We start from the raw sequence: 17,545 nt of genomic DNA, 5'->3' as shown, positions 1-17,545 counted from the left end.
TTAAATAGAACCGCCTCATTTTGTGTACATTCCAGGCCTCCTAATAACGTTCCCTGGGCTTAGATTGAGGCTGTGCATTCCCGGACAGACACTGCATTCGTAAAGTCGTGTCCCTCTCTGGGTATCACATCTAGGGACACCGTGCTCTCTCTAGTGAAATATGAGCCCTTTATTTAGGAGGGGACCCCAGGAAGCACCGGCAGGGGAGTGGAGAATGAGAAAAGAAAGGAGAAAAGGTCAGGAAGTGCTGACCGAGCTCAAAGGTATTTAAATGAGGAACAAAATTAACTTCTGCTCCTCAGCAGGCCAGATAGAACACAATGGAAGGCCAGCCCAGTGTGCTGGTCACCTCAGGCCACCTCTGTGAAGAGCAGATGAGCGTGTGCCTCGAAGATAAATTAGTCCCAGAGACTCAGAGAAGGTGATCTCTTTCCACCTGCCACTAGGAGGGGACCCTCCGTTGCCCTTCCCCACCCCTGCCTGCTCAGGAGTTCCTGCTCATAGAATCTCAGAGCTAAAAGTACCTCCTTGAAGGTCACCAACCCCAACCCGCCCATTTTACAGTTGTGGACACAGAGGCTCAGGGAGGGGACTTAATGTGGCAAGTCACACAGCCAGGGGTGGCAAAGCCAGGACTGCCAATCCAGAGCCCTCAGCTCTGCCTCCTGGTCCTTGCCCAGCACCTCTCTCATCCAGCATTTGACATCTAACCCAGGGCCACCTCCAGGAGCACAATGTCGGTTTCAAACAGAGCGAGACCGGGGAGCACTGCTGGCTGTCTCCGTGGGCCTGTGGCTCTCTGGTTGTCTGAAGCCACCTTGGCTGAGGCTGCACAGAGCCCGGCCCTGCCTTCGTGCTGCCTGCTCTAACGAGAGAACAAGAGAGCGTGTGACTGTCATAACTCATCTTTGCTGTAAGGGGGACGAAGCCAAGGAAAAGGGAACAAATTGGGTGCCCTGAGCTAAAATTAGCCAATCTTGCTATTCCAAAGGCTTCCATTGTACTCTGCCAATGACCAGCTTGAAATAGATCCCTTGGAAAGCTCAGCAGTGTCACCTGGTGCCCTCCTAACAAGCTGTCAGAGCCCTCCTGTCCCCCCCTCCCCCCCCCGCTCCAGAGAAACATTAAACAATATTAAGAAGTGACGTGCTGCTTCTTTGGCATATCAGAGCAGGACTAATGTCAGGGCCTGCTGGGGCTGACCTTGGGATGTGGGAGGAGCGAGGAGGGCTCCCTGAGCGAGGAGTGACAAGGGTCAGGGATCACCTACACTAGAGCCACTGCCAAGTTAGAAGTCAGGATGGGCCGTTGTTGGGTTCTGGGGAGTATTTCTTAAGTGTCTGCCATGTGCTAGATGTCGTTCTAGCTCAGTGGAGACAGTAGTTAGCAAGACAAATGTTCATGTGGGTCTGGGTGGATGGGAAGAGGGAGGTAGGAAGGCAGACCAAATAATAAGTCAAAAAAGAAATAAACAGGACAAGCAGAGCTTGTGGTAAGTCCTAGGAAGGAGGAGGGCAGAGTGAGAGTAACCATACGTGGGGGCACAGGGGTGCCGAATTTGAACAGTCTTCTGAGGTTGCAATGGGTCTGTCAACAACATCTGTTTCCTCTTCCAGTCTCCTACAGGTAGGGAGTCAAGGCTGAAGTTCTGGTCATTGGAAGGTGGTGGAAGGGGCTCGTGCCACTGAGGACCAGTTGCAAACACCCCATGCATGATCTTCTATACTCTCCCTGCTGTACCCCACCCTGCAAATTGCATGCAGACTCAATGAATACTCAAAGTCCTAAGGGTTTGGTAAGCTGCATTTGGCCCTGTGCCTATTATTGCAGCTAAAGTTTTATTGAAACACAGCCAGACCCATTCATTCAGATATTGTCTATGGAGCTTTGGGCTATAATGGTAGAGCCAAGTCGTGCAATAGAGGCTGTCACAGCCTTCAGGCTAGAGACATTTATTTTGGCCCTTTGCAGAACAAGTTTGCAGGCCCTGCCCGAGGAGCAGTGGAGCCACAAGATGGAAGCAGCTGTGTCCCGAACTTCTGCATGCTGACCACCTGCATCAGTAGATTGTGCAAGCAAGAGAAAAACTTCTCCTGTGTAAGCCACTGAGAGTGAGGGGTTGTATGTCATAGCAGTTGGTCCGACCTTCTGCTTGGCATCCCACATAGTGCTCATTTTCTGTATAAATGAGGTGTCTTTGGGACACACATGCCCTAGCTGCTAGCCCTCTTCGGCCTCCTTGACTGGCTCTGGCAATTTGCCACCCTGCAAACAAGAACCTTACCCAAAGTGCAACAGCAAAGCTCTATGGGGAAAACGTGCATGCCAACCCATCACCACCTCACCCAGAGCAGGCCCATGTCCACAGGTGATATCTTCTCAGCAGACACCTACTCTAGAATTAAATTATTCCTTTTCATGACAACACAGAACAGTTTTTCAGTTCTATAAATGTGTCTAAAAGCCACCAGCTTTAGCCTCCAGCCCATTTCTGTCTTCGGTGGCAGGGCCTGGCATGCCGTCAGTGGGCAGCAAATGTAAGCATCCCTTTTTTCCCAGGAAGGTTCCTTTCCTCTCATTTTACCAAGTGCCACCTGTATGCCAGCCACCATGTCAGTGGTGGGGTGTCTTTGGGACAAGGGGACAAGGCGGTGAGGGGTGAGGCTGACACAGTCTCATCCACAAGGAGGTTGGGCCTGCCTCCCCACCGAACTTCTCAGATGCATACCCAAATGTTCACAATTAAGTTAATTGTCTGAGCTAAAGACATTGGGAGCTTTAGAATGTAAATTACCCAACTCCAGGCTCACCCTGGAGAGCGCTAGATAAGCCAGCAAGATAAATCCAGGGAGTCAGAGGAGGACCCAGGCATGGGTGAGGCTATGTAAAGGGGCTGAGGTGTCAAGGTTGTGACTTACTAGGCTGCCAGGCCTCTGCAGTGACAGCAGGGCATGCTGATATGTTTTTTCCCCCAAATTTATTCTTTATTAATTCATCAGCAAGTCATTTGTGCTAGACACTGTTCCAGGCACCGGGGTTCCAGCAGGGAACAAAACTGACAAGGGCTAAAGCAGGGTAGGGGTGAGACTGCCAGAGTGAGGGATGGCAATTTTGTAAAGGGTGACCTGGAAGACCTTTCTAAACCATGACATTTGAGTAAATCCTAAAAAAGTAAGGGAGGGAGATGTGTGGATCTCTGGAGGAAATACTTTGGGGAAGAAAGAACAGCAGGTGCAAAGGTCCTAAGGCAGGAATGGGTTTGGGCCTTCAAAGGATGGCATGGGGTACAGCACAACTGGAGTGGGGGAATAGATGGAGTGGAGAAGGAAGTGAGATCAGGGACCAACAGGGGACAGAGGGCAGGGCTACCTAATGTGGTGCTGGACATGCAGCCTGCACCCAGAGCAGGCCCATGTCCACATGTGATATTTTCTCTGGGTGGAGTCTGCTTATGCTCCCCTCTTGGCTGTGTGATGCTCCCTGCAGTACCCAGTTCTTCCACAAGGGGTAGAGCCTATCGGTTCTTCCCAGCTCCGTGTGGAAAAGACCACTCACCACTGCCAATACCATTCTCACTCACATCATTTAGTGATAGAACCCACCCAAGTTGTAGCTAGATACCCATTTCCCAGTCACTGCTACAGCTAGGTGTGGTGTGTAACTAAGTTTGGACCGATGGGGCATATGAACAGGGAGATGAGGAAAACCTCTGGGTTACGTCCTTCAGGAGGAAGACACCTACTGTTGAGGTGAGAATGGTGGACAGTCATCCAAGGACTGATCACCTCTGGACAATTGTGAAGACAAATTCTACTGAAAGCAGAGTATGTGGGTTTGTCACAGCATCTTAACATGTACTCATGTTTTTTAAACTGTCATTTCACCACTGAACCACGGAGCAGAGTGACAATTTACAGAGCAGAACCTCTTTCTCTAGACTCTTAAGTTTTCTAGGTCTTATTGATGCTTCTACAAGACAGGGGGAAAAGGGCCACAATAAGACGAAAATTTCCAAAATGTTGTCTAACACCATATTTTAGAACAGAATTACTATTTTCTCCCTCTAACTCCTTCCTGTAAAGAGGAGATCCTATAAATCATTAGTTTCCCATTTGATGCTTGTCTGTTGGGCATCTTCTATGTGGGAGATCCCACAGGAGGGAATGGAGACAAACAAACAATAGTTCTGCCTCTTTAGCTGAGGACACAGGGACTGATGACAGTCATTGACTGAGGACTGTCAAGAACCTGGAACAGTTCTCAGCCCATATACCGGTTTATTTGTCCATAGCGCTGTGGGCTATGCATTTGTGACCAACTCACATTTGGTAGATGGGGAAACTGGGGCTTGGGAAGGTGGAGTACCCCTGGGGCTCCTAGGTCCCCAGTTCTGCTTAGCAGTGAAGACCATACACAGCAGAGGAATAGCATAGTGCAGGGGTGCCCAGGGTCCAGGGAGGATCTGCAGAGCTCAGAGCTGCAGGGAACAGAACAGGGGGGTGATAGCAGCTGGAGGAAGCAGCTGTTTGAGTTGTGCCCAGCTAGGTTACATCACCTTCTGATTTAAATATGCCAGTGTTGCTGAGACTTCACCCAGAGGGGATTAAGAAGACATTAACAGACTCTCCGTTTCAAAAGCAGCGTTCATCACGCAGCAATAATAAATAAGCTGAGTCAAAGGAACTGAGAGAATATTTTGTAATGAGGACTATCTTGGGAGGAAAGGATTGGACAGGCAGATTTATGCAATGTGGGGACAAATATTACTTGGCAGAACACAGTAGAGTTTATGTCATTTTGAATAACTTGTTTACCCAGTGATTATGTGATTAATGAATATAAAAAAGGCTCATTGCATAAAATTGCAGTTTGAATGGCTGGTATATATCTAGATTTGGTTGTAGTTACCACGGCAGCACAAAAAAGTAAATCAATTTAAATTATCTCCTGGGGAAAATAACGTGTGATAAATGGGCTAATTAATATTAATAGACTTGGGCATTTAAAAATCCTCTCCATCTCAAAACAAATAACCACAAGAAATCATCATTTCAAAGTTGGCCTTGGAAGTTGTTTAAAAAGAAACAGCAACCTAACAGTAAATAAATAGCAGTTTTCTCGAGAGGAAAAGATCAGTGTTTACCTGGCTTTGAGACCCTCCCCCCAGTTCAGACCTCCCTCCTCTGATCCTGCTCCCACGCCTTTGCGCAAGCACTTTTCTGAACACCTGTCTTGCTCCTCTTGTGTGGCCTTCCCTCTCCTGCCCTCCCACCAGCCACTGTCTCACCCTCTCCATCTCCCACTTCTGGTGGCCCTTGGGAAAAGCAGAGGGGAGAACGTCATAACCAGGAGGGAACTTTAGGAACCCTATCATCCAATTCTCTGTTTATAAAAGAGGTTGGGAGTTTCGTCCAAGGTCACAGAAGCAAGTCCAGCACCAGCCAGCACAGTGACTGGTCCTGCAGGGCTGGGAAGTAGATGCCTGTGTGGGACCTGCAGCTCCACCCGACCCCATGCGCTCCTCTGGAAGTTACCCAGCTTCACCTGTGAGTTTCTTCACCTGTCGACACAGCGATTGTGCATGGCGGGTGGGAGGCTTAGCTTCTCAGAGCTGCCATATAGGACCACAAACTGGGTGCCTTCAAACAAGACATTTATTCTCTCCCAGTGCTGGAGGCCAGAGTCTGAAGTCAAGGTGCTGGCAGGGCTGTTTACTTCTGGTGACTGGAGAAAAAAACATTTCCTGCCTCCTGCAAGTTTTTTTTTTAATGTTTATTTTTATTGATTTTTTAGAGAGAGAGAGAGAGAGAGAGAGAGGAAGGGGGGGGGCATCAATCTGTTCCCATGTGTGCCCTGACCAGGGATTGAACTGGCAACCTCTGTGCTTCAGCACAACGCTCCAACTAAGCTACCCAGCCAGGGCACTGCCAACTACTTGTGACTCCCGAAGTTCCTGACGTTTGGCAGCATCACTTCCATCACTACCTCCCTCTTCACATGGCCTTCTGTGTATCGGGTGTCTCTACTTCTAAGGGGCCCAGTCATTGGATTCAGGCCCACCCTAACCCAGTATGACCTCATGTTAACTTGATTATATCTGCAGAAATCTTGTTTCTAAGTAAGGTCATTTTTACAGGTTTCAGGTAATGGTGAATTTGGGGGACACTATTCACCCCAGTCCACCCACAGGGCTCCAGGCTCTACCCCCAGGCAGACCCTCAGATGACCTTCAGGCCTTACGGCACTGGGGCTGCTGTCTTCCAGGGCCCCACCTCCCTCCAGCTGGGGACTACAGCACCCACACCACCCAGGCACCCCTCTACATGGCATGCCCCCCTGGCACCCATGAAGGTAGCTCAACTGGAGGTAGAAAGACCTGAGAACAGGCACCTCCCCTCTCTACCACGTATCCCAAGTTGAGTCCTGGGAAAGGAAGAAGGGTGGTTGGAGCTTCCATCACAGCTGGAGAGCATATGCTCCCACTGCCCACCTGCTGCCAGCAGCCTGGACTGGCATGTCACAGCCTCAGCCCCCCAAAACATGCAGGCTGCAAGGCAGGGAGGAGCTAGGGCTGGTGCAGCAGCAAAGTCGCTCTGTGAGGAGGAAGATAGGCCAGGGCACCGGCTTCTCCTTCACCAACAAAAGGGCTCCAGGTTCCCCCTCCTCCCAAAACAGCCAACCACACACAGAAAGACCAGCAACAGCTTCTTTATTCAAGTCCAAATCTGGAGTGGCCCCCACTGCTTCGCCATGCCAGGCAGGCCCCCCTCTAACCCCGGCTTTACCCAGTGCACCCATCACTCTTCCCCACCCACCCCGCCCCTCCCCAGCAACAGCTTCTTTATTCAAGTCTAAATCTGGAGTGGCCCCCACTGCTTCCCCATGCCAGGCAGGCCCCCCTCTAACCCCGGCTTTACCCTGTGCACCCATCACTCTTCCCCACCCACCCCGCCCCTCCCCAGAAACAGCTTCTTTACTCAAGTCCAAATCTGTAGTGGCCCCCACTGCTTCGCCATGCCAGGCAGGCCCCCCTCTAACCCCGACTTTACCCAGTGCACCCATCACTCTTCCCCACCCACCCCGCCCCTCCCCAGCAACAGCGCTCCTCCGCTCGGGCCCAGCTTGGCTCAGGAACCTCAGCCCCCTGCAGTCCGCTTCAATTTCTGAATTTGCCCACCAGTGACTTGGAGGGCCAAGCCCCCAGGCCCTCCTGCTCCAGGAGGAGGGACAGCTGCTGGCGAGCCTCCTGGTAGGGCCCAGCCTAGGGGAGGGGACGGACAGTGGTGAGGAGAGGGTGCTTGCTGGGCGTGCAGGAGAAAGAGGCTGAGGGGAGGGAAGGAGCTGACCTTGGCCTCCTCGTAGGTCCTCAAGGCCAGGAGGTGAGACTTCCCGAGAGCGCGTGCAGCCTGGCGGAAGGCCCGGAGAAAGGCGGCCTTGCAGAGACGGGAGGGAGGCCCGAGGGCGGCACTGGAGAGAGAAAATGACATGAAGATCAGAGGAGGGAGAAGATGAACTGAACTAACTAACTGAACTACCTTCTCTCATGCCATGACAATCTCGGGAGATACCATGGGGTGTCACAGGGTGCGTGACAGAGGCACCAGCCATGGTCACATTGCTGTAAGAGGCTGAGCTGGGATTAGAACCCACACTGATAACTAGATGCACGCTCTTATCCCACGGGCAGGGAGATGGGGATCCCTCACCCCCAGGCCCCTCCCTCATCCCACCCACAGCCCTTCTCACTCGGATTTCACACGCCCGGTAGTTACATCCACAACCTCGATGTCAGGGTCCCCCAGGCTCCAGTTGAGGCTCAGGTCATGGCAGGTGTTGGAGGTGAGGTCTGAAGGAGCCACAGGGGGCCCCGAAAATATGTGGAGTGTGTTACGGGTGTAGGGAGGTGGCAGGCGTGACTCCCCCACCCTATCTAGGTTGGGCCGAGTGTGGATAACACTGCTTAGAGTGGGGGCGTCATGGCAGGGGTCGGCTGTGGAAGCAGAAGGCACAAGATAAGGTCTGAGTCACCACCCCTTCCCACAGACCACCCAGAACCCACCTTCTACCCGCACGCCCCTCAGGGTCCTCCTCACCCAGGACGAGGCTGGTGGCATAGATGGGAGGCAAGAAGTGGGCCAGCAGGGCGCCACCCAGTCCCAGCACGGTCCAGCGCGACAGCTTGTCGCTGGCTGAGAGGCAGCCCACGTGGGTGTCCCGCATCGTGGGGGCCATGTAGTACACAGGCTTCAGCTCCCCTCGGATGTGGGCCTGCAGGCGGAAGGGGGCGCTGTGCAGGAGGCTGCCCTCGGAGGCTGGCAGCGGAAGGCTGCAGAGGCAGGAGATGAAACAGGACATTGGACACCAGGCTGCTCTTCTGACCCCACTCGACACTGCCCTTCCCAATCCATCACACCAAGGGACCCCACGGGAGCTCCCCACGTACTAAATGTCATGAGCAGCTCCCTCGGGGGTGTTGCTGACGTAGAAGTGTAGGAAGATCCCGGGCTTGAGGGCAAAGGGGAACCCAGGCCCAGGCTGGGGGATCAGCACGGACTGCTCCCTGCCCTTAGGGCCACCCTGTGTCACCAGCAAGAGCTGCCGGTACAAGAACCTGGGAGAGACAGGGAGAGGAGCAGCTGGGAGACGCTGCGCCCTGACCAGGGCTGCTGCAGTGCCCACCCAGCCCACCCGTCACCTCAGCAGGGCGCGGCGGGCGATGACCAGACTGTGGCAGTCATGGAGCTGCTGGCCCGAGAATTCCAGCCAGCCAGCACAGCTGTCATTGCCTGTGCCCAGTGCCACCAGCTCGTATATCTCCTTGGTATGGTTCCTGGCACCTGGGACCTCTGCAAAGGGAGAAAGCAGAGACAGCCTGGCTCAAGTCAGGCAAGGGACCCATGGGGGCCTTCCGAAGTAGGGGGATGGCAGGGCAACCCTACCTCTCTCCAGGATGACAGCAGCCACTGTCCCCTTACAGGCCCAGTATGGTGAGGTCTCATCCACCAGGCGGTCAAAGCCAGCGCTGACCACAGCTGCGCAGCGCTGCTCGTGGGTCAGGATGTTCTCTGCACATGGGGAGAGGGCTTGAGTGGGGTCCCCACCGGCCATGCCTGTCCCCTCACCACTGGGGTCGGGTCAGCAGGGGTCCACCTACCTACACTCAGATCACAGAGCGGAAGACTGCTGGGGGTCTTTGGGGGCTCTAGAACAGAGATAGAGGGGTGGCTCATCATTGGTGCCAGGGTCTGTCCTCCTGTCCTTTGCCCGTCAGGAAGCCAAGAGGTTTCGTTGTTGGGTAGGGTCATCTTCCAGGGACCAGCTCCTGACTGCTCCTCTAGCAATCCTCACCCCCCCCCCCATGGGCAGGCTTCAACGGACACCAGGGCAAAGATCAGCTCACCCCCTCTCCCCCGCCAGCTCCCTCAAGGCCTAGTCCTAATGCCCAGATGGTCTGTGCAGCAGCTCAAGCTGCCCACACACATGCACATGCGCACAGGGTGTCTGGGGCTTTCAGTTCCCTCTCCCCAGCTGGGGCTCAGTCACTTGGGTTACCTGCCCCCTCACCTTGGTTCTCCAGCTGACTCTGGATGTAGTTAAGGGAAGAGAGAGCTGCCTGCTCTTTGGCTTCTTTCTTGCTGTTGGCAATGCCCGCAGGGCAGGCTACCCCATCCAGTTCCACACCCCCAGAAAAGGGGAAGCAGGGGTCTAGGGAAGGAGGGGGTCATGAAATGGTGCCCTGCACTTCATGCCCATCATGGGCCCTTTCTAGGAGGGCCATGACATCTGCCCAACCTCACCCACAGCAGCTTTCAGCTGTGCTTCCTCCTGACATCTGACACCCAGGACAGCCAGAAAGACAAGGAGACGAGACTGCCGACTCCTGCACCAGGCACAGCACGTGCCTTGGTGTGTTGGGCCATCATCACTCAGACAATCCTCACAAACCCCTCTGAAACAGGGACACACAAAGGGCAGACAGTGTGCCCAGGTAGTGTCAGGACCCAAATCCAGGGCCGTGCTGTCTTTAGGATAATGGCCCTGAGCACATAGCCGCCGCCGCCTCTCCCCAAGCCTATTTCTCCTCTACCTTTGAAAGTGTCAACTACCAAATGCGGTCATTTCAGGTGTTACTTATGACACAAAGGAGACTTGAAAACCCTAGAACTGGGATCACTTGGACAAAGGGCATAAACTTATTTCAGTTCATGGTAGTTGCTGGTATTTGCTGCTAACCTGTTTCCCAAAAGGACTGCCCTTTTAGAAAAGAACCCCCATCTCACCACTGCTCACCAGCGCTCTGATTCACCTGCATCGAGAATTCACCTAGTAGATGCAGAAGGGAGGCTGGCATCAGAAAATCAACATGCAGCAGCCAGCACAGTAGCAACCGAATTTGGTGACAATCATTTAAAAAAAAAAAAGGCCCTGGCCAGTTGGCTCAGCGGTAGAGCGTCGGCCTGGTGTGCGGGGGACCCGGGTTCGATTCCCGGCCAGGGCACATAGGAGAAGCGCCCATTTGCTTCTCCCCTCCCCCCCTCCTTCCTCTCTGTCTCTCTCTTCCCCTCCTGCAGCCAAGGCTCCATTGGAGCAAAGATGGCCCGGGCACTAGGGATGGCTCCTTGGCCTCTGCCCCAGGCGCTAGAGTGGCTCTGGTCGTGACAGAGCGACGCCCCGGAGGGGCAGAGCATCCCCCCTGGTGGGCAGAGCATCGCCCCTGGTGGGCGTGCCAGGTGGATCCCAAGCATCCCCCCTGGTGGGCAGAGCATCGCCCCTGGTGGGCGTGCCAGGTGGATCCCAGTCGGGCGCATGCGGGAGTCTGTCTGACTGTCTCTCCCCGTTTCCAGCTTCAGAAAAAAGAAAAAAAAAAGAGACAAACAAACAAACAAGGTGACAGTGTTATAGGAAACAGGATATTCACACCATCTCCAGACTGATTAAGCGCTAAGAAGAAAGTGAAGACACCGCTTGGACACTACCCTAGTCAGGCCCTCCCAGCTAACATTGCCGGTGGTAAACAGACCACAGGCCTCCTGGTGGGGTGTATGGCCCACATGCACCTGCCATTAATGCCCAGCTTGAACTCAAGCCTGAGGAACAGACAAACCCCAGTGCAAGGACATTCCACAAAACAACTGGCCCTGACTCCTCAAACCATCAAGATCCTGAAGACAAAAACAGAGGAACTGCTTCAGATGAAAAGAGATTAAAGAGGCATGGCTGCTAAATATGATAGCTCACGCTGGTTTGGGGGGGAGGGAGTCCATTATTGAGACAACTGGCAAAATTGGAATGTGAACAGTAATCAGGTAATGGTATTTATTATATCCACTAAATTTCTAGAATTTGATCATTGTACTGTAGTTATAAAAACAATGTCCTTGTTCTTAGGAAATACACTCTGAAGTGTTTAAGAGATAAATTAACTTTCAGACTGTTCAGAAAAAAAATCAATGTGAAACCTGACTGGTGGTGGCACAGTGGATAAAGCATTGACCTGGGACACTGAGGTCCCAGGTTCTAAACCCTGAGGTTGCCGGCTTGAGCACAGGCTCATCTGGCTTGAGTGCAGGCTCACCAGCTTGAGGACGGTATCATCAGCTTGAGCCTGGGATCATAGACATATGATCCCATGGTCACTGGCCTGAAGCCCAAGGTAACTGGCTTGAGCAAGGGGTCACTGGCGTGGCTGAAGCATCCTGGTTAAGGCACATATAAGAAACAATCAATGAACTAAAGTGCCGCAACTACAAGTTGATACTTATCATCTCTCTCCCTTCCTTTCTGCCTGTCTCTGCCTGTGTTTCTCTTGAAAATAAAAATTTTAAAAAAATCAATGTGGATATATATAAATATATTGAAAGGAAACAGACATATACACAAAGCAAAGATGTTAAATGGAAAATGTAGGTGAAGAGTATGTGGGAGCTGTTTCATACTTTTTAAAAAAATTTTGTCAAAATAGAAAATAAAAATGACTAAAAACCATGCCCACCTATGTAAACAGTGGATGGTGTACCTTAAGCAGAAGGGAGGGGTGATATAATCCTGAGGTTCTGAAAAAGACCTGTTTCACACTGTGCCACACAGCTACGCTTTCTCCAGCCTGTCTTCCCACCTGTAGAATGGTGGTAACAGTATTGTACCTCCTTAAATAATATATAGTTTGAGGTCTCAATGAGTTAAGGTGCCAAAACCCTTCAGACAGTGCCTGGCCCATCATCAAGAACACATGAATATAAGCTGTTATCGTCTGTATTGAACTTATTTTCTGTATTCTTGATGCTCTGGCCTTTGGGCCTGTGTCCTGTACAAACTGTCCCTTCCAGGGCTGCCAAATGCTAGAGATAGTCAATGACTCTCCGGCAAGCATATCTTTGATGTAGAAACCAACCAATCCAGAACTCACACCTCAACCATCAAACTCTCACTCAAGCCAATATTTCTCATTAACCTAAATCACCCCAAGACCTGTGGGGATCATCACTAGACAACTAGGGACCACCCCTAGGACCTCTAAACTTACTCAGTGTCTTGCTTTATTCAATCCTAAACTCAGTGTACGTACACTGCCCCAACCATTCCTTCCAAGAAAATCCCAGTCAAGGTTCCGAGCCCGACACTTCCCCTCCCTCTTATGCCTCCTGACCCATCCTGACCCCTTCCCATGTAACCCTGAGTGGTGAGCTGGGCCTTGCATCTCTAGGAATCTGTATTCACTTCTTTCATGACAATAATTTCCACATCTGCTGTCCTACTATACCTGATTACAACAAATCCCAAATATAGTTTTAATATATTATCTCTTTTTGAGCTGTTCATTAGGGGTTCTCTTAGTTTTACAAAAGGTCCCAACAGCTTAAGGAATGATTCTTTTGTTATCTCCTTAGAAACTAAGAATGCACTGGCTTAAGGTTGGGAACCTGAAGTTGGGACCTGGTATATTATTATTCCACGTGCCTGTATCTGTTTGAGGGGGGTGCACTGAGGAAGGGAAAAAGGACATAATGATTACATTACGTCCCCAAACCACAGCCATCACAGCAGCAGCAATGATTACATCTCTATGCGGTGTTCTCATTATCAAACTGTTTGATGTCTTTAAGTCAGAAGCTGGCCCTAACTCAGGTATCTTCAATGCTGGAATGACAACTGTTAATTGTATGCTGGGCAAACACTATGCTGAAAGGCTGGGTAGCTTGAGGCATGCCCTCAACCTCCACAAGCTTCAGATGGGACTAATGTTCACTCTGCCCTGACCTGCCACAGTTAGGTGTCCATTGTAGCTAGTTGGTGGTCTTAGTACCACCAACTCACTGCTCACAGGCGGTGAAGGGTGCCTGAGGTCCCAGGCACAGGCCCAGCTTAGGGTCCCTGCTGCTTCATCTGGGGTCAACCTCAGACCACGGGGTCTCACCTGCCGTCTGGTCCTCTCGGAAGATCAAGGAGACTCCTAGACTGGCTGCGTACTGTGTGAGCAAGGCCATGGCCTGGCTAGACTGTAGATCTTCCAGTTGCTGGCCCAGCTGTCTGGCCACCTTCGGGAAGTCCCCAGAGGGTCCTGCAGGGGGGGCAGAGACCCTCGGGGGCCTTCCCATCCGTCCCCCCAAATCTCCCTGTGCCTGAGCTATCCCCAGTACTCCGACTCTGGCCTCCACCAAGGGCCCATGGTTCCCCGTAGCCAAGGCCAGGACCTGCCCACCCCCCTCATTGTCGTTGATGCTGTGGGCAAGCAGAGGCTCCCAGGTGTCTTGGCTCTGGCCGGTAGGACTCCTGGGGCTGATCTGCAATGAAGCTGCCAGGCGGGGCTTTTTGCGGCCACCGTCATCCACTCCTGGGGTCGTACTGGCGGGTAAAGCCATGGCGGGATACAAGGACCAGAGAGGACAGCTTGAGGATTTTGCCGCTCGTGACTTTTTACTGCCGACAGCCAACTCCCACGTGGAGATCCAGTGGTGCAGTGTGCAGCGCCGTAAGCTCAGCCCCTGCGTGCTGCTGGCCAATGGGAGCCGCGGACTGTGGCAGACAGTTATGCCAACCAACCAGAAGGCCAATCCCCCAAAAGGCCGCAGCCTGGACGTGGACAGAGTGGTCGCCCCGCCAACGTTCCACTTCTAGGGCAGGACTTGCGGGGGCAGTGGGCGAAGAGGGTGTGGGTGCATTCCACTCTGGGGTGGTGTTGGGAAGCAAAGACTAGCAGGGGTCGTCAAACTTTTTATAAAAACCGCCCACTTTTGCAGTGCTGGTAGACCTGGTCCCTACCGCCCACTAGTGGGCGTTCCAGCTTTCATGATGAGCCAATCGTGGTGCTGTTTGGTTGCACGGTAGGGACCAGGTTGACCAGCACTGCAAAAGTGGGCGGTTTTTATAAAAAGTTTGACGACCCCTGGAGCGGAATGGGTCTGGGGGCCCTGAGGCCAGAGCCTCACCTGGCTCCCCTGTGAGAGTCCCCAAACCACAGCCATCAGAGCAGCCGACCCCGGCCACTTGGCTGAACCTGGAGGCCCCCATTAGATAAATGAAGTGCTCAATTGAAGCACTCCCACAGCATTTTTAGGACCTACATTTTAAAACTGTTAAGTGTACGCCTTCCTGAAGCCAACTGGAAGTGCTCTCTAGCTAAAATTAAACATTTGGTACTTGCCCTTTTTTTCTTCAGAAGGGATTTTGAGTTGGCTCATAAAAATACCACAAGATAGTGATCCTTTAAGATGAGGAACTAGGAATGAAGTAGAAATGACGAAAATAAGGTGACATTAGGGATGAAGATAATTTACATGTGGCTTGCTATGATGTAACACATAATTGCTTGAAGAAGGCAGAAAATTTAACTGAGTCTTACAGTGGTCAGTGAACAGAAAAACAGGACCAATAATTCTGTTCACAGTCTGTAAGACATGTCACATTGTTGCTGCAGTTTGCTACCTTTGGGTCTGACAGTGGTAATCAAGATTGTGGCCCTGTGGATGCTGGGGCATATGAAGAACAGTTGATGGAACCAGGAATGCATGAATTGGGAAGCGCAGGGGTGAGGGGCAGGGTAGATTCAACCTCCCAAATGTTTCAAGGATTGGCACCAGGAAGAACAATTCTGGTTTTAGGGTGTAGTTCAGAGAGCAGAATTAGGCCTAGGAGATAGAACACCAGCACAACAGGTGTTTAGAAATGGGATAATGACTGCTCATTGCCCCAAAGAGATTTGGATAGAGTTTCCAAACCCAGAAACCTCATCAACAGGAAATTTTGTGAACAAATAGCAATATAGTCATACAATGGACTATTACTCAATAATAATAATAATAATAATAATAATAAAACCTACCATTATATACACAACATGGGTAAATTTTGTAGATATGTTGAATGAAAAAAGCCAGACTAAAAAGAATAACTTCTGGGCCCTGGCCGGTTGGCTCAGTGGTAGAGCGTTGGCCTGGCATACAGAAGTCCCGGGTTTGATTCCGGGCCAGGGCACACAGGAGAAGCGCCCATCTGCTTCTCCACCCCTCCCCCTCTCCTTCCTCTCTGTCTCTCTCTTCCCCTCAGCCGAGGCTCCAATGGAGCAAAAGATGGGGATGGCTCCTTGGCCTCTGCCCCAGGCGCTAGAGTGGCTCTGGTCGCAACAGAGCGACGCCCTGGAGGGGCAGAGCATCGCCCCCTGGTGGGCAGAGCGTCGCCCCCTGGTGGGCGTGCCGGGTGGATCCCTGTCGGGCGCAAGCTGGAGTCTGTCTGACTGTCTCTCCCCGTTTCTAGCTTCAGAAAAATACAAAAAAAAAAAAAAAAAAAAAAAAAGAATAACTTCTGCATGATTGTATTTACATTAAGTTCTTGAACTGGCAAAATTAATCTATGGTGATAAGAATCAGAATCTTGAAGGAGGTATTGACTGGAAAGTGGCCCCAGGGAATTTTCTATAGTAATGGAAATGCTGTATTGAGCTGGGTGGTGGTTATGTGGGTTTATAATGTATGTAAAACACTCAATGAGCTGTATATTTTGTAAGGTCAGTGGATAATGGGGGATGGTTAAGTGGGGAACCCAGACCCAGGAACTTTGGCTAGAACCACCCATAACAAAGCGCGCCAAAAGAAACTTCCCCGGAGCCCTTTGGAAAAGAGCGACACCTCCATCAGCCAGTGAGATTTCATCACATCATGTTAGCTCTACCACCCTAGGGACCCTTTAAATATCCACCACACAGGTCACCCCTTGCCACTTGCCTAGCCTTTGTCCCCGGGGCTAGGGAATCTTTTCAGGCGGGAAACACTCTGTATTCAATAAAGCCTTTTATTATTCCACACTTCATGGCTCTGGCCCCTTCCTTCTTTCTCGGTGGGGAAAAATACCTTTAAGACTGGCCACTTTACTGCATGTATATGTAAGTAATAAAAGGAGCGAGAAATAGAAAATCATTGGTCCTGTTTTTCTGTTCACTGGCCACTGTAACATAACATCTTGTTTAGAGAAAAGAAAGAAGGAGGGAAGGAAGAAGTGAACTTGGTCTCCTAGTGCAGAAGTTGGATGGGTGTGTCACAGGGTGGTAAGGGAAATGATGGTTCCTCCTGATCCCCACAGCCTATACATGTTATTTATATCATATGGCAAGAGGGATTGAAGGTTTCAGGTGGAGTTAAGGTTTCTAATCAGCTGAGTTTAAAATAAGGAGATTATCCTGGATTATCTGGTGGGACCAATGTAATTGCCAGGGTCTTTAAATGGGGAAGAGGAAGACAGAAGAGTCAGAATCAGAAATGGCATCTTGAGAAAGCCTCAACTGGACATTACTGACTTTAAAGTTGGATGGGGGCCATGAACCAAGAAATGCAGGCAGCTTTCAGAAGCTGGAAAAGGCAATAAATAAATAAATAAATAAATAAATAAATAAATTCTACACAGTCCTGCTGGTGCCTTGATTCTAGCCCCGTGAGACATTTCTGGCTTCTGACCTCCAGAACTGTACAATATTGTATTGTTTTAAGTCACTAAGTTAGAGGTAACTTGTTACAGCAGCGGTCTTGAATTTTTTTGCATACATACCTGTACAATTTTGAAAAACTATGCATCTCCAATTTTTTAGTCGAAAGTTTAAATATTCTTTCAATATATTTTCACCAAAACCATGGAGATCCAAACTGAGCACTCCAAATGACTTCCAGGAGTACCTGTACCCCTACTTGTAAAGCCTGCTTCATAGGGTATTAAGAGGATCATTGAGATTCCTACTGAGTAATACAGTGCCCTGCTCATAATAGGTGCTCAGTAAGTGTTTGTTGAGTGAATTAATTTATTACTCACAAGATCCTGTGAAACAGGAAGTTAGTTAAGCAGAGGTGGAATTAGATCTCCCTTCAACCTGGCCTTCACTATTGGGATTTAAGATTTTTGTATTTCTCGTTCCGTGGTACCGCCTACATTCCATTCCCCCTCCTCCCGGGAGGTGGCGCTCTAGGGCACTCGTGAGGCCAGGCTGGGAGGCGGGACTTTGTGCCTTTAAGGGAGCCCTTCCGTCCCCCGCCCGGAAGACTGTTAATTGCTGCTGTGAGTCGGA

At 51.0% G+C, this 17,545-nt stretch overlaps 1 protein-coding gene across 3 annotated transcripts; it reads right to left on the bottom strand.

The window, feature by feature from the left end:
- Positions 1 to 7,099: 7,099 nt before the first annotated feature.
- On the bottom strand, positions 7,100 to 13,917 carry ADAD2 (adenosine deaminase domain containing 2). Of its 3 annotated transcripts, none has more exons than XM_066242919.1 (10): positions 13,415 to 13,917; positions 9,565 to 9,705; positions 9,155 to 9,202; positions 8,940 to 9,065; positions 8,696 to 8,846; positions 8,444 to 8,611; positions 8,094 to 8,326; positions 7,747 to 7,990; positions 7,347 to 7,467; positions 7,100 to 7,261 (listed from the first exon to the last, which is right to left on the bottom strand). In XM_066242919.1, exons 1-10 carry the CDS (start codon positions 13,857 to 13,859, stop codon positions 7,157 to 7,159), a joined length of 1,782 nt encoding a protein of 593 aa, XP_066099016.1. In that variant the 5' UTR covers positions 13,860 to 13,917; the 3' UTR covers positions 7,100 to 7,156. The 3 variants fall into 3 exon arrangements, with proteins under 3 accessions (XP_066099016.1, XP_066099017.1, XP_066099018.1); XM_066242920.1 differs by having other exon boundaries at positions 7,773 to 7,990; XM_066242921.1 differs by having other exon boundaries at positions 7,747 to 7,846.
- Positions 13,918 to 17,545: the final 3,628 nt, after the last annotated feature.

Source organism: Saccopteryx bilineata, chromosome 9, assembly GCF_036850765.1.
Source record: "Saccopteryx bilineata isolate mSacBil1 chromosome 9, mSacBil1_pri_phased_curated, whole genome shotgun sequence".
Lineage (NCBI taxonomy): Eukaryota > Metazoa > Chordata > Mammalia > Chiroptera > Emballonuridae > Saccopteryx > Saccopteryx bilineata.
The sequence above is the reverse complement of the archived record's forward strand: the minus strand, read 5'-3'. Positions and strand labels throughout refer to the sequence as shown.